The 25,514-nt window shown below is 43.3% G+C and overlaps 1 protein-coding gene across 1 annotated transcript in view; it reads right to left on the bottom strand.

Annotated features, from left to right (window-relative positions):
• Positions 1-22,759, bottom strand: part of mybbp1a (MYB binding protein (P160) 1a) — a 30,679-nt gene extending 7,920 nt beyond the window's left edge. The window contains exons 1-22 of the mRNA XM_015367917.2: positions 22,483-22,759; positions 21,190-21,285; positions 20,426-20,509; positions 19,934-20,008; positions 19,691-19,798; positions 17,948-18,138; positions 16,339-16,506; positions 15,342-15,459; positions 13,626-13,915; positions 12,879-12,989; positions 11,533-11,658; positions 10,434-10,640; positions 9,958-10,066; positions 8,531-8,621; positions 7,854-8,017; positions 7,036-7,158; positions 6,324-6,446; positions 5,819-5,992; positions 4,882-5,039; positions 4,620-4,754; positions 2,339-2,453; positions 1,744-1,875 (exon numbers count right to left, since the gene is read on the bottom strand). Coding sequence (XP_015223403.2) covers positions 1,744-1,875; positions 2,339-2,453; positions 4,620-4,754; positions 4,882-5,039; positions 5,819-5,992; positions 6,324-6,446; positions 7,036-7,158; positions 7,854-8,017; positions 8,531-8,621; positions 9,958-10,066; positions 10,434-10,640; positions 11,533-11,658; positions 12,879-12,989; positions 13,626-13,915; positions 15,342-15,459; positions 16,339-16,506; positions 17,948-18,138; positions 19,691-19,798; positions 19,934-20,008; positions 20,426-20,509; positions 21,190-21,285; positions 22,483-22,674 — 3,090 coding nt within the window. The 5' untranslated portion in view covers positions 22,675-22,759. The remainder of the gene's footprint in view (positions 1-1,743; positions 1,876-2,338; positions 2,454-4,619; positions 4,755-4,881; positions 5,040-5,818; positions 5,993-6,323; positions 6,447-7,035; positions 7,159-7,853; positions 8,018-8,530; positions 8,622-9,957; positions 10,067-10,433; positions 10,641-11,532; positions 11,659-12,878; positions 12,990-13,625; positions 13,916-15,341; positions 15,460-16,338; positions 16,507-17,947; positions 18,139-19,690; positions 19,799-19,933; positions 20,009-20,425; positions 20,510-21,189; positions 21,286-22,482) is intronic.
• Between the last annotated feature and the right edge of the window lie 2,755 nt (positions 22,760-25,514).

Below are 25,514 nucleotides of genomic sequence, written 5' to 3' on the forward strand. Positions count from 1 at the left end.
TAAAGCTGGATGCCTAAGACCACACCAAACCCTCAAGCTGAGCTGCACATATCTCATCAGCACCAAGCCAGGACGAGCCACAGTCCCTACACTTCACACAAATACAAAGTGAGTTCACATGCATCAAGCCTCCACCCAAATTCAATGTTTTTGCAAAAATTATGTTATGGAGCCACTCGAAGGAGGCTCCAAAGCTGAAACGTCGTGTATCTTTTTGGCAGGGAATAAACCTTTACTTGTTCCGATAAAAATTATGTTAAGGAAAGATATAATCAAATTATAAACTATATTGGAGAGGTTCGGTTCTGAAACCCCCCGCACTCGCCAAACAGGGCTCTAAAAAAGTCCTCAGCTGCCCGACAGGTGAAGAAGATGAACCACCTGAACTTTCCCAAGGCGGTTCTGAGGATTAGAGCAGCAGCAGGAGACCTGCACTCATCCTGGTCTCACAGCACACTGGACCACGCTTAGTGAAAGCTAGCCTGTCACCATGTATCCATCTTCTTTCATTTACAGCCCTGATCAGTAGTAAATAACGTTGAAAGGGCAAACATGCCTAACCTCAAAACAGAGGTCGGTTAAAACTTCAACCCATAGCTCATTCAGCACACTTACGCTGCTGTTGGGAAAAACTACCCAGCAGGAGGCAGGTAACCCTTAATTTGCTTTCAAAACAATTCCTGAATTTCAAAATAAATATTTCCCAAATAAATATTAACAGGTATTAACATACTATACTAATACAAAATGTTGACAATATGAGAATCTACCACTGTGGTTTCAAACTGAGTCAATAATGTTTAGTATGCAGAGGTGCTCCTGAATGGAATAGGCAAGGATGGACAAAGAGTAAGAGCTCTTCAATTAGGAGTTTTTCCTAGAGCTGGACTGTGACTAACAGGAGGCTGTACTGAGGTCATAACAAATTCTGAGCATTGGGGGCTTGCAGGCCAGGCTGTCTGCCTGGGCCAGTTATGCAGACGTGTGCTGCTGGGGGACAGGAGCAGTTTGCTGGACCGAGGCTGACAGGAGAGGGAGACACTCTCTCCAGCATGTCCTCTCACCACAGATGGGAGAGCAATAATCTAGACTGCAGTTCAGATGACACAGTAAATCACAAACTGCTGAGAGAGAGGTAAGACCACGAGAGAGTTTGGAAGATCTGGAGGAGGAACTTGAGTTTACAGGACTCCTGGACATTTTCTACCACATTTGGGGTTATTCGGGAAATCAGACCATACAGAAGAGGAGGACACAAACAAACAACATTACGAACAAAATCATTCAGTAAATCCAAGGTGTGCTATTACCTGGGAGGACAGATCAAGCTGTAAAACGGGCCTATGAAGAGCCAGCCAGCAGGTCAGAGACATTCCTGAGTCTGCCCGCTGGCTGTTCTACTGCTTGAGGGACGCTATGTAAAACTGCATTTCACATCTCACCTCTCATGACAGAAGTAAAAAATTCAAAGGAAATAAAAACCTGAACATAATTTTTCCAATCGAGGTCTAACCAATACTTTATCCGACCATTATTTCCGTGGGTCTTAACTTTTTAACGAGAGAAAATCCTAGAGACCAGTGGACCTCTTTATAAGAGTGGTCTAGCAAATATGTGGAAACTAACAGCTGCAATTGTACAGCCTAAAAACAACATTCCGGCATGTTTATGTTGGTAACTGATCTGCTTCTAGCAGCTACACTCGTACCATTACCACAGATCCAGCCACGCAGGGATACTCACGGGGAATCTGGTGGCGACGTCAACGAACATGGATCCTGTCAGAGGGCTCTTCCTCCTGGTCATGAAGGTATCGAGGGCCTCTCTGAAGCAAGCACTCACCCTCTCGACATCCAGACAGCCGGTGTCCAGGGGCTGAAAGAGACCCGCATCTGTGAGCACTAGCTCTGCCCAACTCCCACAGACGCTAACACAACCGGGCGCTGAAACTGCACCTGTTAGACTCCTGAAGCTTGACTAAAACATAGTGTGGCCACCAGTGCAACCTTTGGTTTATGTTAAACACTGGCACACTGTGATTGTTATTTGTTATGACGCATTTCAAGCACAAAATACTTCTGCACATTTGTAACCTGATATACTACAGGACTGAAATGCAAGTTAAACAGATTCTAAGATGATGGATCAGCACCTATAAAGGCAAAACATTCAGTGGCTGTGAAGTGAACTGAAAAAGTTCTGCCATCCTGTTTAGCAATCAGCAGAGGTTTAGTGTTCTTAACTGGGAAACGATTTGTCAAATTTAAGTTTAAAGAGATGAGATGGAAAAAATAAATCACCAGTTGCACAACACTGTGGCCCTGTGGGCATCACCTACTTCATCAACAGTCTTAGACTCTCTTGCAGCAGTCTGCTTTTCAGGTTTACCACCAGGGGGCACTGTTGAAGAGGGATCATTCCCCCTCAGGACTCGAACCAGGTACAGCACGCCACTGAAACAAAAAGGAAAAGCAACATGTTCATACTTTGAAAATAGGAAGCTAAAACCTCAAAAAATTACATTTTAAAATGCAAGCCAGTACTTTTTGTTAAAAAATACAAATGCTGAAAATTATTTTACTAGCGGTGCCCAGAGCATGTGAAAACACAGACTACATTAGCGAGTGTGGCTTCTAAAATTGTTACGATTCCTTTGAAATAGGGAATTAACACCTTTATGTGGTCAGATATTATATTTGGTATAAGGAAGTCAACCAGGTAAATGTGGCTAAGGATCTTTCTCACCACAGTTCCTCAACCCCCCATGGGCTTCAGTTAAAGAATCTGGCTGGTGTCGCATACATGGGACTGTTGTGTCAAATCCTTTCATTACTGTCAGTGTAAGCTGTTACAATTTCAGTACTTGTGCTTCTTGTAACAAAATCGTCCACTTACACTCTGTGCTTTTAAGACGCTTAGGTAGCTATTAAGTAGAGCACACTGTGTTTGGTATAAAATCAAATATTTCTGAAAAGCAGGTTTGCAGCCCCTCCCCACTCTCACAGAGTAACAGAGGTAGAATTGTTGTGAGGAAATACACTCCCTCCCCAGCTGCAAAAATAACCTATGAGTCCCATAATGGTTTCTAGGCAAGCTTGTCTCACCTGTAACAGGAGTGCAACAAGCAGCACTATGCAGTTGTGTTACTTGACTAGCAGTTTTGTTGTATACAGTAGCAAGCTTGTGTTATGTGTTGTTTTGTTGTGTTGCACAGTGGCTGTTAAAAGTATTCACCCCCTTGGACATTTAAATAGGTTACAATACAGAATCATACGTATCTATGAGGGATTTTTCGCCAGGTATATTTATCCTGAACTCATGTAAAACACCCTAATTGCACACAGGTGGACACCATTCAACACATTCTATGACTTCTAAAGACGTTAGGTTGCACCAGAGCCTATTAAGATGTGGCATGGTAAAAAAAAGGTGAAAAGGTGAATACATAAGCAATCACTTATTTTCTGTGCATTTAGGAGGATCTGTACAATTCTGTTTTCATTTTGACACTTTACAGAGAGTGTTTCCTTTCAACCACTGACAATAGCTCCCGGTTAAATACATTATGATTCCATATTGAAACACCATGCAATGTAAAAAAAAGTCCAAAGGGGTGAATACTATTGATAGCCACCATGTGCAGCAGTTCAGCCAGCCTGTGCTATGTGTTGTGTTTGTTGTATGCAGATGTGCAGCAAGTGCCTTCTGGAGCAATGGTGATTCTCTGTATGTGCTCAGGCAACGGCTAAAATTCAGGTCACATAAAACTCACAGAACCCAACCTTTCTGGATTACAAAAGAGCACGAACGATTATTGATTTTATTCACGCAACATTGATTATCGATCTCTCCATTTAATAAAAGAAAGAAGGCACCCACACTGTACACTAGCCGATATTCTGTGAAATACATTCTCTGGTAGCAGTCTCGTAGTCTTAATCTACTGACTGAGCGTCTACTCATAACTCTGAAAAAGCTAACTTTTCAATATTCAAAAATACCTGTTCATTTAAATTAACAGAAGTCTGTAACTACTCCTATTTTTAAGAGTTAAAAATATATGTTTAGTAAGATAATTAAGCTTATAATATCCACACCTAGGGCTGATTAGCTTGTGACTACTTCTGAACACTTTGTAACTTCTATTTTGCACTGAGAAGCGATGCGAAGTGATTTGGTCACCACTTTCCCCTAAAACACCTTTCTCAATATTGTTATTTACTTCAAGATGTATAATGCCAATAAGCATCACTTATGGATAAACATTTAATAATATTAAATTCCAAATAATGCTGGATGCCAAGTTTTTCTTTCGGTTTGAGGATCCTAACCAAATCATTTTCACAATCTGAACTAAATCTCCCCTGCTTGCTTTATATATTGTTCTGTATAATGGATATGGAATAACCTATAATAGCCTATGTGCAATTTGAAAGGAAATGGAAAGGCACATTTCCATGCGTGTGTGTGATTGCAAACCGACTATGAATACTGAACAACACACCAAACCGCTTCACAGATTCCAATCCTTCAAATCAAACGGAGTATTTGCACTCATCATCATGGGGCACAGCGTGGAGGCTGTGACTGTGAAAGCCGATGGACGTCTACCTGCCTACCTGAAGTAGTAGAGAGAGACAGAGGAGTCGGGCTGCCGCTGGGCCTTGGCCAGCAGTCTCTCCATCATGCTGTGGAGCTCCTCACCCATGTGCGATGCACTCTTGCAGTAGCGCTTTTTATTGCACAGCTGGTTCCTGTGTGCACAAAATACAGAGTGTTAAAGGTCTTATGCCTCATTTGTCAATCATGTCTATTCTTTGTCTCCTCCGCAGTGAAGGTCAGTAATTGTGAAGCAGAGGCGGCTTGGCCACTGTGCACCACCTGAAGATGTCTGCGGTCTTGCGGAGAAAGTCCTGCTCCTGCTGGTTGGACTCGGAGCTCATGCCAGCCTGGATGACGTTCAGCAGAGGCTCAATGATGCCGAACACCAGCGGGCTCTCTGGTTGTTTCGAGAGGAACACCTCCACGAGGTCCAACACCTGCAGGGATGACACAGTCACACACCTGATAGACTGCAGTTACACAAACCCAACCTGAAGGAAAGACCACTAAACAGGGCTTTTTGATTCTCACCGCCATTGAAAAATCTCCATCTCACTTTTCTTGGTGAGGGTCAAGGTGAAGCCGGAGTCTATCCAGCAAGCAAAAAGAGCAAGGCAGGGTACACCCTGGACGGGACACCAGTCCATCGACGGGCAAGTGCAAGCCAATCATACATGGGGACAATTTGGAGGCCAAGGGGGGAAATTTTGGCAGAGCGGTAGCACTGTGGCTAAGGATCTGTGTCTGTGGCTGGAAGGTTGCCGGTTCCAATCCCACAGCCGGCAGAGGAATCCTACTCCGTCGGGCCCCTGAGCAAGGCCCTTAACCCCAGCTGCTCCAGGGGCGCTGTACTATGGCTGACCCTGCGCTCTGACCCCCAGCTTCTCTCTCCCTGTCTGTGTGTCTCGTGGAGAGCAAGCTGGGGTATGTGGAAAGACGAACTCCTAATGCAAGAAATTGTATATGGCCAAGAAAGTGATCTTATCTGATACATGTGGAATTTCCCACTGCTTGGGTCCATGGTGCCCGGGGGGGGGAGCTGGAGGCTCAGGGTGCTGCTGGATTTCCCTGAAAGAATCTGTATTTCAGGTGGAACCCAATGCTGGGGAGACTGGGTGAAGGTGGCTCGATTGAGGTGGGCAACAGTTACTTTTATTTTTGTAAAGAAAAAATTGGTCAGAGTACACGTACAGCTCTGGGCGGATGCAGCCGGTACCTTGATCTTGAAGTCTCTGACCAGGTTCTTCTCCTTCCTCAGCCTCTCCTTCTGGTCCTTCTTGGCCTGGATCCGCTTCTTGTGCTCGGAGAAGAGTGCTGCGATGCTGTGGTCCAGCTTCATCATGGTCTCGTCGTCCACATCCTCCTCCTCGTTTCCGTCCTCCTCTGTTGCCTATGGTGACAACACCTGATTCCTGATGTTTGCTGAGAAGACAGCATTCCCCAGCTGCTCCTCCAGCAAAACTGAAACACGTCAAACACGTCTGGTAGCTTTGTTATTATCCGCTGTCAAACAGAATCGAGGACTAAAAGCATAATAAAACAGTGTGCAGTGCTGAGAAGAGACTAACTCAAGCAAGTAGCCTGCACAAGAACCTGCAATAAACCAGACAATTTACTGAAGTTTCCAAACTGTACTCACCTTAAACATCTTGAAAGTAATCTAATGATTATGTAAATAATTATCTAACAATAGTTTTGAATTGTATTCAGAGAGAACTCACCAGGGCATTCTGACCCTGTAGGACCTTCATGAGCTGCAGACGGAAGTTGTCATCTACAACCTGTTCCTCCTCCTCTTCCTCTTCCTCAGAGTCATTATCAGAAGAATCAGAGTCCTCTTCATCCTGAAGATAACACTCATCAAGGCTAGGTACTACGGTACTACACTGGGATCTGTATGCTAAAAAGGATTTTGTCACGAGGTAAAAAAAACCAACGGGTGCTATTTTAAAAATGGATATGCTTTTAATTAATTGCTTACACTTATATAGCGCTCTTCTGGACACTCCACTCAAAGTGCTTTACAGGTAATGGGGACCACCTGGATGATGCGATGGCAGCCATAGTGCGCCAGAACGCTCACCAAACATCAGCGATCAGTGGGGAGGAGAGCAGAGTAATGAAGCCAGTTCAGAGATGGGGATTATTAGGAGGCCATGATTGGTAAAGGCCAGGGGGGAATTTGGCCAGGACACTAGGGTTACACCCCTACTCTTTTCGATAAATGCCCTTTGATTTTTAATGACCACAGAGAGTCAGGACCTTGGTTTTACATCTCATCCGAAGGATGGCGCCTGTTTACAGTATAGTGTCCCTGACGTGATGTGTGATGAGTACAGGGATATCAGAGTTTAGAAGCCAAAGATGGGCTGATGGGGTGAATAGAAATAATCCTTGTCATGGACTTGGGGTACCCGTTTCGGAGGCCCTTACCTCTTGATCCTCATGCTCCTCTTCTTCCTCAGTCTTCTGGTCTGTTTTGCCTTTCTTTCCAGACGCTTTCTCATCTGTCACCAGCACCAGGCTATCCTCCTCGCTGGCTTCTGGGTCCAGGACCTGGAGCAACACGGTTCGATTTCTCACTCAATAGCCACTATAAAGCACCACAGGCAGTTCCACACTCTCGTGCTCTTGGTCAAAGAAGAGAACAGACATGGCTGGACTGGAGCAAAGGGTTCCTTCCGAGACGCAAATGAAATGTCTGAAGTAGAGGGCAATACAGGTGACAACAGAACAGTGTCTTTTACTTTCTCATAGCTTCAAAATTACAAAACCCTGTCTCTGCATTCCCCCCTCTTTTCTAACACACTCACACTACGCATGCCTCACAGGCTGTCTGAGGCCAAGGACTGTTTATACAAAGGAACTTAAATAAAATGTGCAATCTGGTGAAGTGTGGTCCATCAGGATCGTATTCTGGTTTCTACTGTATTACCTGAGCTACGTCTGTGTGAGTCCAAACTGGATGGTGCAATAGGGTTACTCCTGCAGGTATATCTGGTACCCACAGTATACCCGAGTGGATATGAGCAATTGGAGTTAACTAGTTTGCTCAAGGATGTTACTACAGTGTCCACCATGGGGAGCCAAAACTCCCCAATCAGGTGGCCACACCCTCCCCTGCTCTGTTTAACTGGACAACTGGAGGCCACTGGAAAAGCATGGCCTTGACATTTTGAAGAGTAACTCTCGGTTATGTACTTCGGATTTTGTCATTGGCAGATTTCGTGGCAGGTGCCCCAAATACTCACATTCAGGATGGCCTTCAGAGCTGTCTGGGTAACGTGGGGACAGATCGTCCCAAACATCTGCCGGCACACCTGTCTGATGAGGCGGCTCGGCTGCGACAGCAGAGAGAGCAGGATCTCCACCAGCACCTCCACCCACTGGGGCTCCTCTGCCCCCTCCGCAGCTCCTGCAACACAGAGGCACCAGCTCCTAGAGATATGCAGCACCGTCACACAATAGCAGCACAACTGAGGCTGGCATGATGCCTGCAGTTAAGACACACAGTGCCTTAAGAAACTACTCATCCATGCCAATGTCAAAGATGGATTAATTACAGATAATGCATATCTTTTCAGTTGACCTTCCATTTTAAACTGTTATGATCTAAAGCTTGTATGCAAAGGAGGTTGAATATCAGCAAAACTCCAAAAAGACACACAAAATGACACCTCCAGAAATGTGCAAGTGTCTTACAGGACTCATCCAGCTCTATTTTGATCAGACTGGAGTGAACTTTAAACAAAGCCCTATTTTGAAGTATTGTGATTGGAAACTCAGACAGCAACATAATGCTGAAAAACTGCACGGGGGAGGGGGTGAATACTCTTCCAAGGTACAAATGCACATAGTGCCTATTCTGAACGTAAGCCACACTTTTTCCCCACTTTGCCTTCCTTCGTGAAACTGGACCAGCACTCACCAGTGGACTTCTGCTTTTTGCTTGTCTTCTCCTGTGCTCTCTCCAGGCAGCTCTGCAGATCCTGAATCAGGTCAGCACACTCTTCTGGAGCCTAGAAAAAGCATTCCATACCACTGACTGAGAAAACAAGGTCAATCGGTAACAGTACAAATGCCATTAATATTTGGTACAAGATCCAAGCGTTAATGTAGCTGAACGCAACCACAATCTTAGAAAATATTTTATCATCATTTCTTCTCTCTGTTATGTTTTAGATGCTAATTTTGGTATTAGGAAGTGGTGCGCTACTACAAGAAGACAACATAAGATAAGAATACTTTATTGGCCATATACAATTTCTTGCATTAGGAATTTGTGTTTTCGCATACACCAGCTTGAGAGACAAAGACAGGGAGAGACGCTTGGGGTCAGAGCGCAAGGTCAGCCATTTATACAGTACCCCTGGAGCAGCTGGGGCGAAGGGCCTTGCTCAGGGGCCAAACGGAGTAGGATTCCTCTGCCGGCTGCGGGATTTGAACTGGCAACCTTCCTGCCACAGGCGCAGATCCTGAGCCACAGAGCCACCGCTCCGCTATTCTATTCTATAAGGACTTTGCGGCCTTAGTTGATGTTCAAAACCCTTTATTGCCAGAGGGGTCTTTACATCTGGGCTCAGAGTGCTAGCACTTGCACCTAACATGTGGAGCATAAGGAAGTGCAAAGCCTTCTGACCTGCCCACCCTTAGAGTCATTCATCTCTTCACATGCTACAAGCCATGCAGCACCAGCTGGAGATGGGCACCTTTCCTCACTGGCATTACTGTAAGCCTGTTGGCAACCACTGCACCAGTGGCAGCAAGAACTGCAGTTTTGCTTGGAGCCAAGGGCTCTGGCTGAGTAATCAGACTGTCTGCCCCTCCTGGTGCAGAGCCAACCGCACACTACCTGTTGACGAACCCCTCTCACAGCCAGCCCAGAACTGGAGCTCAATGTTTAAGGCTTATGAAACATAAAAATGGAAGATGCCAAGAAAGAGCAAATTTAAATCCAGACAGTGATTGTATCCTGCACCCAGATGATGTCACCATCAGGACAGACTACTTGGTATTTTAACTGTCATCAGAAACAGCCCTCTGCTGCGTTAATCTCACTTTCTTTAAGGGCTTTGTGATCCACTCAGAGTTAAGTGGAATAATGACAGACATACTGACTCAGGAGTTGGTGCACTACAACTAGAGACCTGGCTCTAGGTGAGGTAAGTGGTAAGAGAAAAAGAGTGTAAGACTTCACACATTCTAATACTCAAGCATTAAACTGAGCTCTGAAACAAAGCAACCAACAGCATGTCAATGGAGCGGTTCGTTATTATTGACAGTGTTGCGATATAAGCCTTTTTCTATTTGTTTTTTTACGCATGCTTTACACACAGTGAACGGTGAGCAGTCTACCTTAAACAGAGAGATTCCCACGAGAAGGAACAGCTGCTGGAAGGCAGAGGTCTCCACTTTCTGGGCTTTCTTTGACTTTTTACGAAGTGCCTCCACAGATGCTAACATCCTGAAGGACAACAGAAACCAAGCACAGTGCAAACATTTTACACCAGGCATCTCTATCCCAACCCTTCAGCACTCCAGCAGTGACGGACAAAATTAAGAAGCAGAATTCACTTCTGTCAGCCTCAAAACATTCATAAGGATTAAAAAAACTACATGAACTGCCTGCATCAAATCTACTAGCCACTAACCTTTCAGATTTGCCTAGGAATACCACTGGAGCAAAAGATCAAATAGCACAGTACCCCAATATATAGGAATTAACCTTTTTTTCCTATGCAATTTTAGCCTTTTACCTTAAATCTTATAAGACTCTGCATGCATGTATGTATGTTTCCAGTCTTTTTGTCATCCAGTCGGTTGCCCCATACCTGTTCCAGGCTTGTCTCTGCTGGTCTGTGAAGGGCTTGACATGCCTGACGTATTTGCTGTGGTTCAACAGGGTGTCAGCATACTGCACCAGGCAGACGATCCACAGGGTGCCATCAGCAGTGACCCCAGTGACGCGTCTCTCGTTCTGAGCAGCCACCTCGGGCGAGTCTCCCAGCACAGGCAGGTGGTTGAGGTGCTGGAGGAGCCTGCAGACACAGAACGCATACAGGGATGATGGAATATAAGCATATAGCACGTTGGGCACTTCCATGAGAGTGGCTGAAAAGGGAATGGCTTCCAGCGCACAACAGCACACAAGCAGCATAATATAATCCCACCATAAAAGACTTGCTGGAATAACTAAGAAACAGTTTCGGCTTAAACTGCTGGTTCATAACGTAGAAACGAAGAGATTCAAGCCTGAAGTGTCTGTTCGTCAAGCCAAGCTTTATTGTTTGCATACAAGGAACCACAATAAGGACCATAGTAGGTATAGTAGTTCAAAGGGGATATGGCTCTACGCAGCTAATATATATGTTGCCCTACACCCTCCTCCTGTCTTTGAGGTGGTTTTCTCAAGAAACTCCAGGACTCAGAAAGCACTTAAAACATTCCTTTCTCATCAGGAGTCTAGTGTAAACATTCCCCATGAGGGAGTTTAGTACAGGGAGGGAGAAGCATCTGTGCTAAAGCAAGCATGAAGGTTAGAGTTTAGCACGTGAATTCAGCAGGAGTTCACAGCTCCTACCACTATATGGGTACAGAGTAACATACAGATTCTGCTAGTAAACTCCATCGACAAGAAAATGCTTTAATCTCAAGAAGAAATGGAGATTCTAACCATTCAGTTCTCATCTTCCCCTAATGTATTTCAGTCACACTATGCTTATTCCCTTTCCTGTACTGATGATCCAGTTTCATTTTAATGGGATCCATTCAAGCTCAATTACAAAGCCTGCCGTTCTACTGACTCCAGTATGATAGGTTAAGTGTGTACGAGGTAATTTCTCCTGCCTGCTGCATTGGGGACTTCAGTCACCAATCCCTGAACACAGCGTCTGACTGACAGCTCTGTCACAGACCAGGACCACAGCTTACCCGAAAAATGAGTTAGCGAAGACCCCATGAATGGTTTCGTCCAAGGGCACAGCAAACTTGGCCTCTGTCTCTGGGATGTCGGGGATGGGTTTCTTGGCATCAAAGAAAGAATGGAAGAAAACAAACCTAGGAGATGGGGAAAAAGAAACAATCAGGTGTCCGAGCCTCAAGACTAGCTGCGTGAACCACTCTGGCACTGACCAGCAGCCTGACCACTTGTTCAAGGCGGGCTGGCTACCTGGGCACCAGGCCGCCAACACAATGCAAGGCAATGCAACACAAGCCACCCTGAGCTTCTGCAGAGTATACAGCCAGTTGGTGCCTGCCAACTGAGTCCCCCATTATCACTACCTCTCTTTTACTGGGGGTTGAGGAGTCAGGGTGCCCCCAATTCCTCCTATAACAACTTAGCCCCTCGGGGATAATATAGACTCTCTCTCTATTTATCTCTAATTTGTCTGTGCCCAAATTATCTTCCATAAGGCTTGGAAATGGCTGAACACCTCAGCCTTCCCTATATGCTTCTCACCCAGGTCTCTCTCCCTCGCAAGTCTTAAAGTGATGCATGAAAAGCTTTTCTTTGGATAAAACCACAAAGTGACATGTTAATGATGGTTTGCCTTTATCACTTATACAAGAGGGCGGCCTCACTCACAGGCAGAAGCTGAGCAGCGTGCTAGAACAGGGAGATCGAGATCACAGAAAGGAGGAGAGGAGTCCCAGTACTATAAACATACCAAGGCTTAAGCTCAAGCACACATTAAAACCCTGCCAGACGTCTACAGCAAAAATAACACTCATACTCTCTTCTAGAGCCACCAAAGATTGACGGTAGGAACCAATCAAAAAGAAAATAATGAAAATGTTTCAAAGACACAGAACATTTTGCAAGACTGCATATTCCACCAATGCAGAATCATAGAAACCAAGAGGGACTAATAAGTGAATTAAAGGGATATTTGTGGAAGCATGGTGCTGCGATGGTTAATTGGCTTCTGTAAAACTGGCCCTGGAATGAGTGTGTGTGTGTGTGTTTGTATCTGTGTTTACCCTGCGATGGACTGACGTCCCATCAAGGGTGTATCCTGCCTTGTAGCCACTGCTTGCCAGGATAGTATCGGGCACCCTCTCACACCCAGTACTGGGTAAGCGGATCAGAAAATGTACAGAAGCATACAAGAAATATTTTCTCTCCTATCTCAAGCAGAAATTGCCTTCAAACTTCAGTATGGCACTGCACCTAAATATGAAAAGATCTTCTACACATTATACGGACAATAGACAATTAAACTAAGAGGACTGTCCAGGTGAACTTCAAGCAGCTCTCTGCAAAGCAGACACCTGACCTGGCAATATCCATCACCATGTCCTCTTCCTTCCTGACACTCGGATTCTCCACAATGGAAACAAGGCGCGGGATAATCCACTTCCGCAGGCGAGTAACACAGGAGTCACTCCTGTTGGGAATAAACACACATGAAATCAGACACACCCATACTGCAGCAGAACGCAGGAAATGTGGCATAATCATGTGCCAATGGGAAGAAGAAATGCATTCCAGCCATACTTCTCCTATATTTATAATCTATATTCACCTCAATTTCGATGCCTGTCTATCCTTTTCCATGTCCTGCCTTTATTTCAGCACTGCTGAACAAGCCTGGACACACTTTGATGGAGAGTGTAGGCAGACCTGGGATCTCTGAAGCACAACCCATACCGGCTGGAGACAAGACCACTGTGCTTACAGACTGACCTCCTGCTACAGGATATTCCAGTGCTTGGCAGTGTCCTTGGAAGGGATGACACTGCATCCTGACTGGTAAGCTCTTCTCCCGTAACTCCCGTACAGCCTCACTTAGTGCACTTTCACAACACTTCATTCTAATAGATTGCAAATGAAAGCCTTTAAAAGGACAACTGTTGAACATTCTTTTAATAAAAGATCAATCACAAAGATATACGAGTAGTGCAGTTTCTTATGAAGTACAGGTGGACTTAGCTAGCTGGGCTTGTATCTCCCACTGCCACCAGAGCACCTGGAGCAGACCTTTAGTTTCCAAAATGCCAGCATGAACAGAGGAGACAGTCACCTTTCTCCGGACTCCTGGACTCGCTGCTGTCTTCTGGTGGAGAACTCCAGGCAGGAGTCCAGCTGCGGGTTGATGAACATGTCCTTGAGCCACTCCACGTATTTCTGCAGGGCAGACAGCTCCAGGTGCTGCACTGCCTTCCAGAAGGTAGGTATCACAGGGTAGCCTTGGTTGGTGAGCAAGGTGAAGCTCAACACCACAGCCAGCTGTTTCTCTGGGTCAGTGCAACCCTTCAGGAACTCCTCCACACACTTGTCCATCTCGGGGGCAAACTTGAACCGGTCAGGGAGCTGTGGAAGAAGAGAATCACACCGCTCGATCAGTAAATCACGTGCCAACATTCAACACAACACTAGTCTTAATTCCATCTCTTACCTCGTTGAGTTTCACTAATTGTTTGTGAGAGAAGGAAATCACCCAGTTATGAACAAGAAGATGAATAACCCATGGAAACCCCAGTGACCTGGTACTACAGGCCCCTGTTCAAGATGTGTGTGGATGTGTACGAATGTTCAGAATCCCAGGTCAATTAGTGCCTCGTCCTGACCCAATGGGTTACATTAGACAAAATAAACAAAACAAGACATGAAGACGTAAAAAAGCTCTATGATTTAAAATGGCAAAGGTCCCTCCATCATGGTACTTAAAGAGCAGATAGAAACCAAAAGAGCAGTGGGCATGCTAACTAGTTACCACGTTTCTCAACATCTTAAATGATATCTGGCACGATAAAACCTGTCTAGGAAGAAATCCCCATTAAACAGGGTGTGCTTCACCTAACAAGGTATCAGTGAGCCAGTACTAGAGCATTAATACCCATTTATATATCTGAGTGTGCCTTAACAGGAAGTGCACTGTTCATCGCCTTTGATAACGAGTTAATTCAATTCAAGCTTTATTGTTCTCTAGGGGAAATTTGTTTTACGGCACAGTCAAACACAACACAATGCCAAATAAAAATCATTAAAAGGGAAGAGAATACAGAAGTGTTACAGGAGAAAAGAAACAAGAGACAAGGTAGTTACTTTGCATTGTTTAAGAGTGTAATAGCAGTGGGAAAGAAAGACTTCCTGAGTCTCTTGGTTTGGGAGATGGGAGAAGTATGAATTCGCAATGGAGGGGGTGAGACACACACTCCCTGATGCTTTTGGCTTTCTTAGTCACCCTCTGTTTGTAAAGGATGCTTAAGTGGATTTGATTATTCCTGATTATTTTGCCATTTATATTCACTAATTTACCAGGCTATTACAGTTACCGGTACTCATGTTGCCACACCAGCAAGTGATGCAGTATGTTGAGACACTTTCAATGAGTGATTTGTAGAAAAGTGTAAGGACAGTTTTATCTACCTTAAAGCAGCCGAGTTTTCTAAGAAAGAAGAGTCTCTGTCGGCCTTTTTTATAGACCGTGTCACAACATTTGTCCCATTTTAGGTTTTTGTCAATGACCAGTCCCAAGTCCTTATAGTCATTGACAATTTCAACAGGCTGACCATCAATTATAGTGGGTTGAGAGGGTGTGGTATTTTTCCTAAAATCAATAACCAGTTCCTTTGTTTTTGAAACATTTAAGTTCAGGGAGAACCCATTGCACCAGTTAGTAGCATCATTTAGAATGGGCCCATGATGGTTTTCTGTGTCCTTGAATAAACTGACCAGGGCTGTGTCATGAAGGTTAAACATGAGTTAAAGGTTCCAACACGAGTGAACCACTAACCTGAGCAGACACCACGTGCTCCCCGTAGTGCCTCATCACCTCCCCCGTCAGCACATGGCGCAGCTGTGGCAGGGACAGCATCGGCAGCGCACTGCCCAGCAGCCGGTAACACATGTAGCTTTGGAGCAGGGAGAAAGGCAGAGCGTCAGGTGCTGCCGGACTCATGGGTCCCACCCAACAGATGGCTTTTGCACATGGCGTGTTTTTAAGTGTGACAAGATCATGATCCAGACCGGATCCCACCACACCATTTGTCACAGATACTTGATCGGGAGAGTGACTCATGACAAATGACAAATAAAAGAACATTCCCACACAAACTGTAGCATTTTTTTGGTGCAGCTGCTTTTAGATATAAAAATAAAATTGTTCATATTAAACATACACAAGATTATGGTGATTCTTCTTTTAAATTGTGCTTTTAGTAAAACTGTCTACCTGATCCCACAATGTTAGACTTCTGTCAAAATTTAAACTTTTGAAAATGTCGGCACTAATTTTGTCTATACAGACATTGCCAGGCTTCACCATGAGAACCGATCTGAGCAAGGTACCGCCTTTCAATACACTACAGGACACTACAGCAGCAGATACCACAGTCCACCGCCAGTCTCTGAAAGCTGTTCTGAGGAAACAATCAGACAAAACTAATATTTATATTAAAACAGAATCAAAGAATCTTTAATTCTTGGACTTTAGTGATGGTTCAAGAAGAATGAAAACTAGACCATCCTCTCTTAAAGACTTTATTAGTGACTTAACCGTTGTGGCAGACCAGGACCAGAAGAATCACCAAGTTAATTTATAAGGATACAGAAAGTGAATGTTGTTTTATTCAAAACCTTTCTTGTATTAATAATAGTGTGCTCTCTCATTTTTCTTAAGAAACATTTCTCCAAGTCTGATGTTTCCTCCAGATCTGACTGCGAGATATGACAAGGTCAGGTTACTTTCATAGATTAAAGCGCATCACATTTTGCCCTTTTGAAATCCTTACCTGCTGGGTCCTGACTGATCTAACAGCAGACCATTGACGACAGCTTCTCTCCATAAGAGCTCGAAGCTGTCCTCCCTGAGAGCTATCTGTAACAGGTCTAGACCCACGGGAGGAAGAGTCTGGTCCTTCTTCACGGACTTGGCTGCCATTTTTAACACCTCTATCAGCCTGGAAAGAAGACAGGTGAGAAATTGTTATGAGGAACAGGGCACAATCTGAACAACCACACCCGATCCAGCATTTTGAACCTCCAAAAAAAACCCCACAGAATTCTGTGAAGAAGTTGGAGAGCCTACTTAAACAATTTCTCACTAAATTATTAGACAACATATCACAAACAGGATATTGCTTCTGTAAATTGGTTTGAAGATGCACAACGATGTTAATTCTTTGCTTTAAAGTAATGTCTTATCAATATTAAAGGTTCTTAAATCTCTCTAGTCTCAAACAGACTACAAGGGGGCTTGAGAGAAGCATTTCAAATCCAACAAAGCCAACCACGTGAGCTACTTCAGGAGCAAACGGTGGAACACAGATCTGAGAACACAAGGGGAACTTAACACTGAATGTATTTGGGACTGAAGCAGGATATCCAGAACAAACTGCCCAGCCATGCTGTTGAAATAAAAAGCCTGTGATCGTTTAAGAAATCGCTGGATAATATCCTTGAATCAAGATGGGGAAACAGGACTCCTCTCATTTTAAACTTCCTTAAATCGAGATTCATCTGTGTGATTGCACCACAAGTCTGACTGAAACTGATATATAATACAAAAGTCAGGCCAGTGAGCTCTCAGCACTGTTGGATCACATGTGCCACTACAACAGAATGAAAAAACCAAGCTTGCCTTACCCTGCAATACACCGCCAGAACCCTGCTCTTTATTTTCAGACACACGTCTTTCAAGTATAAAGCACAAAACAAACTCACCCCAAAAAACAGAAGCACTGCTGCTTCGAATGCCCTATTCTCAATAATCTGCTTTGTTGGTTCGTAAAATAACCGTTGATTTTTATTTGACCTCATGCCACATTAATTAAAAAACAGGCATCGACTCACTTACACTGAAAATGACACTTGATCAGTATAATGGGAAAAGTGAAGGAATAGAAACCCATTGAAACGGAAGCAAGAGCCGTTTTTGATGTTTGCATGGTTCAACATTTTAAATGAGGATTGATCGTGTTGAACATTTTAAACATGAACTTTCACAACGGAGAGGGCCGTTTACAGGAAAGAAATGGAAATTCATTACATTATTTCAAGACATTGAAATAAGTTTTAAATAAATTGCTCAAACTCTACAGCACTATAGATGTAAGTGAAGTCTGCTCCTTCTGAAATGTTGCATGTGTTATACGGTGAAGACAGTGAAGAGTCCAGATTTCTTTACTGCAAAGTATTCAACAGAAACTGTAGAGCAACTCCTCTAGACTGCTCTAAAAACCCCAACTACCGACTAACACCATGAGACCTTTTATAGCTCACACATCAGTAATTAATGCCAGGTGAGAACCATCACCAATAATCTAATTATCTAATTGCCACCCAGCAACCCTATTTACAGACCCTAGAGGCCTGGAGCCAACGAGATAGTAAGGTTCTTACTTTGGGATGTTTTCCATTGTGACCACTGTGGATGTCCCCAGGAGCTTCTTCAGTTTCTTAGGCTTCAGCACGCTTGGGAACTTCTGGATGCCGACCAGCAGGAGGTGCAGCCGCTCTGGGGTGCTGAACGCTGAGGACAGGTCGCTCTGCAGCGCCCCCAACAGCACCTCTTCAAACACTGCCTCTGGAGTCTGGAGAAAAAAAAAGACACAAGAGTTTGTCGGAAGAAATAGCTCCTCAATATGGAGCTGCTACAGGGTGGAACTCATCCGGAAACCGTGCTCCGAACATGCCACCTCTACTGCTTCAAACGAGCAGGGAAGGAGCCAGGATTGCTTGGAAGCTGTGTCAGGGACTGCAAGAGCAATAAAAAGGCTGGAAATTTTCAGAAGACAAACACAACTTTCATAAAATGTGATTTTACTTAAATAAACAGCAACACGGAGTGTTGTCCAAGTTTCAAGTCACATAAAAAGAAAATATGCTTGTCACAGGATCAATGACTTCAACATATTTTCTCTCTGACCTGATATCTATCTATAGGTGTTGGGGGAAGCCAACCTTATAAGCTTTATTCAATATGACTACTGGCATTCATCAGCACATACTGTTCAGCAAACACTTTAAAAAGGAGATTTTCACTGAACACAGTCTGATCTGTCGGGGCTGTGACAATGCGTGGGAGACAGAATGGCCTCTTAGCCTGCATTAGAAAAGATCATGGATAGTAAATAAGAACTCTTTTGTAAACTGGAAATTTTCCATGAACTCATGAGATTTACAGTAAGTGTTATTAAACAGCAAATAATGTTATTCATAAATTCGTCTTTTTACAGACTTAATAAAGTTGTTTTCCAAATGAGCTTTCAATCTTTGAAATATTTTCAGTAAACTTTGAGGTCAGTCATTGACAGCTGTGGTTTGTCTTGACAGGCACATTATCGACATGTTTTTGACCAGTCCAGCTTGACAGCTGTTGACATGATTGCAGGGGCAAACCTCCTGACTGTTATTTCATTGCTTTGTGACTGACACTTGGTCTTCCAATATGTGGCAGTAATGACCACAAAGCCAGGAGACTGGACCTTCTGTAAGGAGACTGACTGTGTGAGTGTCTGGCAGCTGCAGGGTCCTGCAGCCATCACACACCAACCAGAACTGTTTCAGCCTGAAATGCAAATGACTTGTTTCTCAGGAAGCATTTTAAATCTAGTTTGATCTCCAGAAGAAGTGACACATACTGGCCACTTGGAGCATTTCCACTGAGGAATGTTGCCAGGGGACAGGGAAGGTTTTTCCAAATTAGTATTGAAAACTGAACTGCAGACTGCAATTTCATAATTGAAAATCTGGGATAGTATAATAACAGGGCATCAGTTGGGACATTTTATATGATGTTTATACAAGCCCTTTAACATTAATTCAATTAACATCAAGCAACTGAGTTGGCACAGAATCAATGCATGAATTCCTTGTCCCTTCACTACAGCACTGACTGTACTGTGTTCTACTGCTGCAACATCTTTAAAGGATGGACATTTAAAGGACATTAACCAATTTCATAGAACCAGTCACTGAATTCCTTGCTGGAGAAATGCTGTTCTTGAAGAAAGGAATTTGTTTATCCACTATAATCTCCACAGAGAGCCAAAAGCAACACGTCATAGCCAACACAAGTCACCACAGAAAGGAAACAGTTGAGCGTCACTCTGCAGCAGTGTTACTGCAGGCCTGAAGGCTCACCTCAGACAGGATGTCCACCATGGTCTTCCTGGGCAGATCCTTCAGGTGCTCTCTGAACTGGTCCAGGCTCTGCAGCAGCTTCACACACTCCAGGACCACTTTGGGCTCCTGTCAGCAACACACAGGCAGGCCTGAGACATTTGTGTATTAAACTGGGAAACTACCTCACTCCCCCATGAGCTCAATCTCTAGTGAGCTGAATACACAGCCCTCAACAACAGCGTTTTCCAAAACTTAAGTTACCTTAGGGAGGCGTCCCGACTGGGACAAAGCCAACACTCCGAAGAAATTCCCAAATGCAGCATTTCTTCTGAGTTTCTGAGGAATAATAAAAATCAGGTGAGGCCATCAGAGAAATAACCAAGGCAACAGAGCTGGATCTACCCGTTTCCCAAGTCTTAAAATCCAATAAAACGTCCTAATTTTCAGAAGCTGGCAGAAGGTTTACTAATTACTAAAACCCGTTCTGAGAACACGTAGCCATCTTCATCGCTTTCCACATTAAGACCGTCAGTATTTAATTAGACCTTTTCTTCAGTATTTAGTTGACATTTCTGTCCCAATACTTTAGAGTTTAATGTAATTTTTCCACAAACTTTCCAGACATCTCCATGGCTAGGAAGACCATCTACATCAGATCAGGAGACCATGGACAGGAGAGGACTCCATGGCAAGAATGTGGTACTTGGGAGCTCTAGGTATCCAGTCGGGAGTGTGGAAAGACTGTTTCCTGACCTTCTTCACTGTCTCCAGGTTGTTCTTTTCCTTAATATGGTCCAGTGTTGTCTGCAGTGGGATCTCCTCAAACACCTGCAGGACCTGCAATAAACACCATATGTTTATGTCTGGGTTACTATGAAAGAGTACAACACAATCATCACAGTGAACCCGGCTGTTGAAAAACACAAGTTGCATTTCAATGTAACTGTAATGCAAATGCATTTGAGTTCCATACAGCTCAGACACTCTCACAGCCTTCTGCTGCAGGACAAAAAAACATCTTCAGGGTGCAGAGAAAGAATTCAGGTGGCCGAGCATTCGGGCTGGAAATTCTCGAACTCTAAGTCATGTATAATTATCCTGTAACAAGCGTGATTATTTTCTAGTCTGTTTTACTTGTATTTGTAACGTAACCCATAGGATACCAGTGAAAATTAGGTCGAAGCATATTTAAAACAGAGAAAAAAGGAAACAGGTCTTTACTCTTAAGAGTTATGGAACAGGTTGCCCAGCCATGTGAAGGTGATCCTTTGGCATCCTTTAAGAAACAGCTGGATGGGATCCTTGGATCATACTCCTAGCAAATGGGGTAGAATAGCTTCCTCTCCTAAGTAATCATCCTTATGTTGTTCAGTGCTGGACAACTTCTTTAACTTGGCAGTAAGAAGCACTGCTCGTGTTACTTGTTTTTTACCTACTAACAGGTTCTAACACGATGTTTAAGCTGTGATTCTTCATTTCCTGACACACACTCAGAGACAGCTGTGGAGGACACTGACCTGGGCCAGAGCCAAGCTGAAGCCAGGCCGCGCAGTCTCTCTAGTGTGGGACAGCCCGTCCACCAGTCGCTTCAGGGTGTATTTCAGCTCATCCGGCTGGGAGGGAGAGCAAAAGAGGGAAGAGAAGATTAGCCCATCACACTCACACCCAGAGACCCTTTGTGGGGCACAGATCACCCAGATGTAAAAAACAAGTACCTAATTATTTCCGCATGGGAAGACCTACAGGGTCAAACTATAAAAAGGAAGAATAATGTGTTTTATTTGGTTGACACTTTTGTCCAAATGTAAAGAACTTGGCAATTTAATAGAGAAATCTGAGGGATGCACTATGCTAAATGGTACAACTGCTGTGTCCCACTAGGATCTGAACCACAAACACCTCCTCACCACTCCTCCACAATAGCAATGCTGCCTAAATAAAACACTACCACTGAAGTGTGCAGGAGTGGTCAGACCTCTAGACTTGTACCTGAATAATTGTGAGTTCACGCCCTGGGTGAGATAGTGCTCTTATACCATTAAGCAAAGTTCATTCAAGACCATTCCAAGCTGTATAAAACTGTACAAAGTTAATTTGACATCAAAGGCATCAAACTAAATCATTCCCCATCAGCTCTTTAACATTCCTGCAATGAAAATGCATAGCTAACCAACGTTACTCACTGGGTTAGGCGAGTCAATTATTTATTCATTGCAAATACAGTCCTCGACAAGCTTCTTAATAAAAGCTCGTTGTTTATCAAATAATAAGAATGCAAGAGGAATAAACAAAATTCCTAACCAAACACAGAAATAAAAACATGAATTGAAAAAAATATCGAAATGATAAAACTGCTGAAAACGTATGTTAAACCTTGCGTAACATTATTAAAAATGCACAAAAATAAAATGCACACAAAGCAAAGACATATCAAATGTCTCGCAGCATTGACAAGTAATCAAAAACAACAAAATAAAAATCACCTTTCTTTTAACAACTGAGATTCTGGGCAAACTTTTAAGAACACGCTGCTGATTCGCTTAGCATAACTACTACATTTTAAGGTCCTTATAGCAGGTCCTAAAAAGACGTTTTATCAAGAGCCAAAGGAAGCCCATGAGTGTCACCAAAACCCACGTGGTTAAACCAAGTCTGGAAAGTCTTGTGTATGCACAAAACTCCTGAAAAGTCTCGTTGAACATTTTGTTTTAAAATTAATTTGTATTTGCCCCCTAAATATATCCCTAATTCTATCAAAAACCCAGGAAACCTATTATAGCAATGTACGTAAATAATCATTACAGTCCTACCTTCTCGCTGTTTTTCAGATAGCAGATCAGATCTTCGATGGCTTTTAATCGTATTTCTTGCTCCGGTTTCACGATATCCCAAAAAAAATCAAGGAACTCTCGATTCTGCTGGAGGATTCCTTTGGCATCAGTCACTTTGGGCCGCACCGGCTCGGTTTCTATCTCCCCCATGCTAGCAACCGCTGCTGCCATGTAAATATCAATATCGGCAGCACTTCAGCAGAAAACGTGTTACAGCAACGATCGCATTGTAGCAGGAACCCACGTGTTCCGGTCAATCGGAAGATCGCTCAGCGTGCAGCAGGCTGGAAGGTTCGTGTTAAATTAATCCACAGAATAAGGGTTCCAGAATTTTAAGGTTTGGTACCTCGTACATTGTTTTTCCATTCATGAAAGATATAACATTTGCTTTTTATCAGTCACTGAGATTTTGGTATAGTTAGTGCAAAAGTGAAGTTCACATTTTCTACCGTGGAAAGGATCTTTTAAGTATGATATATGGGTATGATATATGTGAGTTGCCTTTCTAGAGAGCTGCTTATAATAGCTTTGGAATGTTACAGTTCCCAATGCCTAATTCTGTGGAGAATATAGGGTTCGTCATTAGGTTTGATTATTTTTATGTTTTAAATAATCCAGAGTCTTTACACTAGTGCTCACTCTACTTTCCCCACTATTTAGTTAATGAATTTAAATTTTTACAAGGCTAATTATGTTAAGAAAGCATTCGAGAAAGCTGACTTGCCATTCTGATCTGCTATTTTCAAAATATTTTACTACACTACACTCCCCACAGTACCATCCGTACACCCCTAGGTAAACCACAGCAATTCCAACGCAGGGAAACAAACTAATACTGCACAATGGGGAAAAAAAAAGACTGGGCAAACATTCACAGGTGGCATTTAATGTAGACAAGTGTAGGCAGCAAAACAAAAACTGTTAATATATAATAATAGGAAATACTGGGCTTCTCACAGTGGCTGATGACAGTGGTGGGCTTCTGGAACACCCTTCCTTGGTGGAAAAAGAAAGCTGAGCTCGATGGCTTTCTCTTATCTGTTGCCTTTCTGATGCTCTTATCTAAAATAATATTCCATGAACAAAAACACCTAGATGTAGCTTCATAATGAATTATCAGAGTTGTCTGGTTGACGTTAAATGCAACCAATGCCGATTTCTCTCTCCAAAATGCTTTTACAATACACAATTAATGGTTCAGCTCCGCAGAATTTCAAGTCCCTCACATTAATGGCTCAATCTCTTACTCTGATTTCTCTTTCCATTAAACGTCAGTCAGTGACTTGGGCTTCAGTCTTTTCCCTCATTAAAGCAGCAGGGCCAAACGTGTTACTGGGAAAGGTGTCATTATTTATCGCTTCAGTATGGATTCCTACCTTCGTTTTTATGGACCCTTTAATGTATTCTTTAATTCTGCTTCTCTCAAGGAGCATTGGAAGAGTTTTGCATCTTATAAGGGACTGGGAGCCTATTGGGAACTGTGGAGCTGTGAGTACAAGCACCTCTACTGCATGATGCCTTTGATAGTACAACAGGTTCAGACAAGATGGAGGCCCTTGTCTGGCTCACAGGTGCTGGAAGACAAATTGGTCAGATGACACTTTCAAAAACAGGAAGCTTGCTAGGTCAACCTTGCCTGCTTTCTGGAAAACATGGAGTTTGTGTGTGGAATGACCAGCTGTAGAAGGAGCATCTGACCAAAATGCTGAAACAGTGAGTAACTTTGAATGTGACTTTTATGAAGTGTCTCAGAGGGAGACTGAGCTTTAGTGAAGAGTTTAGCCGAAATGGTTTTGGAAACTGGTAAGGAGCTTAGTTGCCTGGTTTTGTTAGTGAGGGACTATTGAGGAGCTCAGGATTTTGTGAGATTTTCAGTGCTATAAATAAAGAGTGTTCGGTCTGTACCTTGCAGCTGTGCTTTGTGTCTCTTTTAGATACTGATATGGTTTTCCCAGCTGGTGATACACATATTTGCTTTATCACTTAAATGCTTTGTTGCAATATATATATATAGGATTTTAGATTCTTTCTTCAATGCCTTCTTTCATTTAAATTATAACAAAAAATCTCTCCAAGATCACAATCTAAACTGGCTTTGCCAAGTCTGCATTTTACTCTGTGACCTCCTGCCTGTGATCTGTTTTCCATTTATTCTCCTTTTGTTTTCTTTTTAACCTTTTGTACAACTCTGTTGGTTAACCTCGGGTCTTGTGTTCACTGTCTTCCTTCTTGGTCTGTCCATAAACATTTTTTCCCCCCAGGCTTCAGCTATAGCAGTGTTTTTTTTACCTGTTTTGAAATAGCACAACAGTTATAATACAGGACAGCCTTTGATACAGGGCACTTTTACCTCATTTAATACCATTCATTCACTTAGCTTCAGGTCATCTCATAGTTCAATTCTACCTCAGGATTATATAAATAGGTGTTAACATCTAGCAAAGCAAAGCAGTTGTATCATATTGACCTATCGTCTGCAAGCCATCCTTTACAGCAGGTGTGCCTGCTAGCTACTTGATTATCTTGTATAGGCTGTATAGTAACTTGATTACCTTGTATAGGCAACTTGTATAGGCTGTGTCACCATTTTAGGTGCTGGCATTCTCATGTGGCCATCTTTATGCATGCAAAGGAGTCTATAAAGTCTGTACTGTGCCTCAGGGATGACACCCCCTAGTGGCATTACAGTAGTACATTGTCTACAGGTATCTAAAGCTCTTTAAATTATATTTGCTTCTTCCACATTGTTTGCTATTTCTCCAAATTTAATGTAAAAGAGCAGTGTCCAAGTACATATCACTGTGTTAATCCACAAATAAACTTTCTTGACTGGTCTTCACCTTTTTAACAACTGTTCTGTTGTAGATCTTGTTTCCTTGAGTACAATACATGTATTATTCAGAAGCCATTGATGCAACTCTTCCAACAGTCACTTAAGACAGGAGTAGTACCCAGGGACTGGGAAACAATCATCATGATCTTATAAAAGATTAGCCTTGCCTAAACATCCT

The sequence above is a fragment of the Lepisosteus oculatus genome, chromosome 26 (assembly GCF_040954835.1).
Source record: "Lepisosteus oculatus isolate fLepOcu1 chromosome 26, fLepOcu1.hap2, whole genome shotgun sequence".
NCBI lineage: Eukaryota > Metazoa > Chordata > Actinopteri > Semionotiformes > Lepisosteidae > Lepisosteus > Lepisosteus oculatus.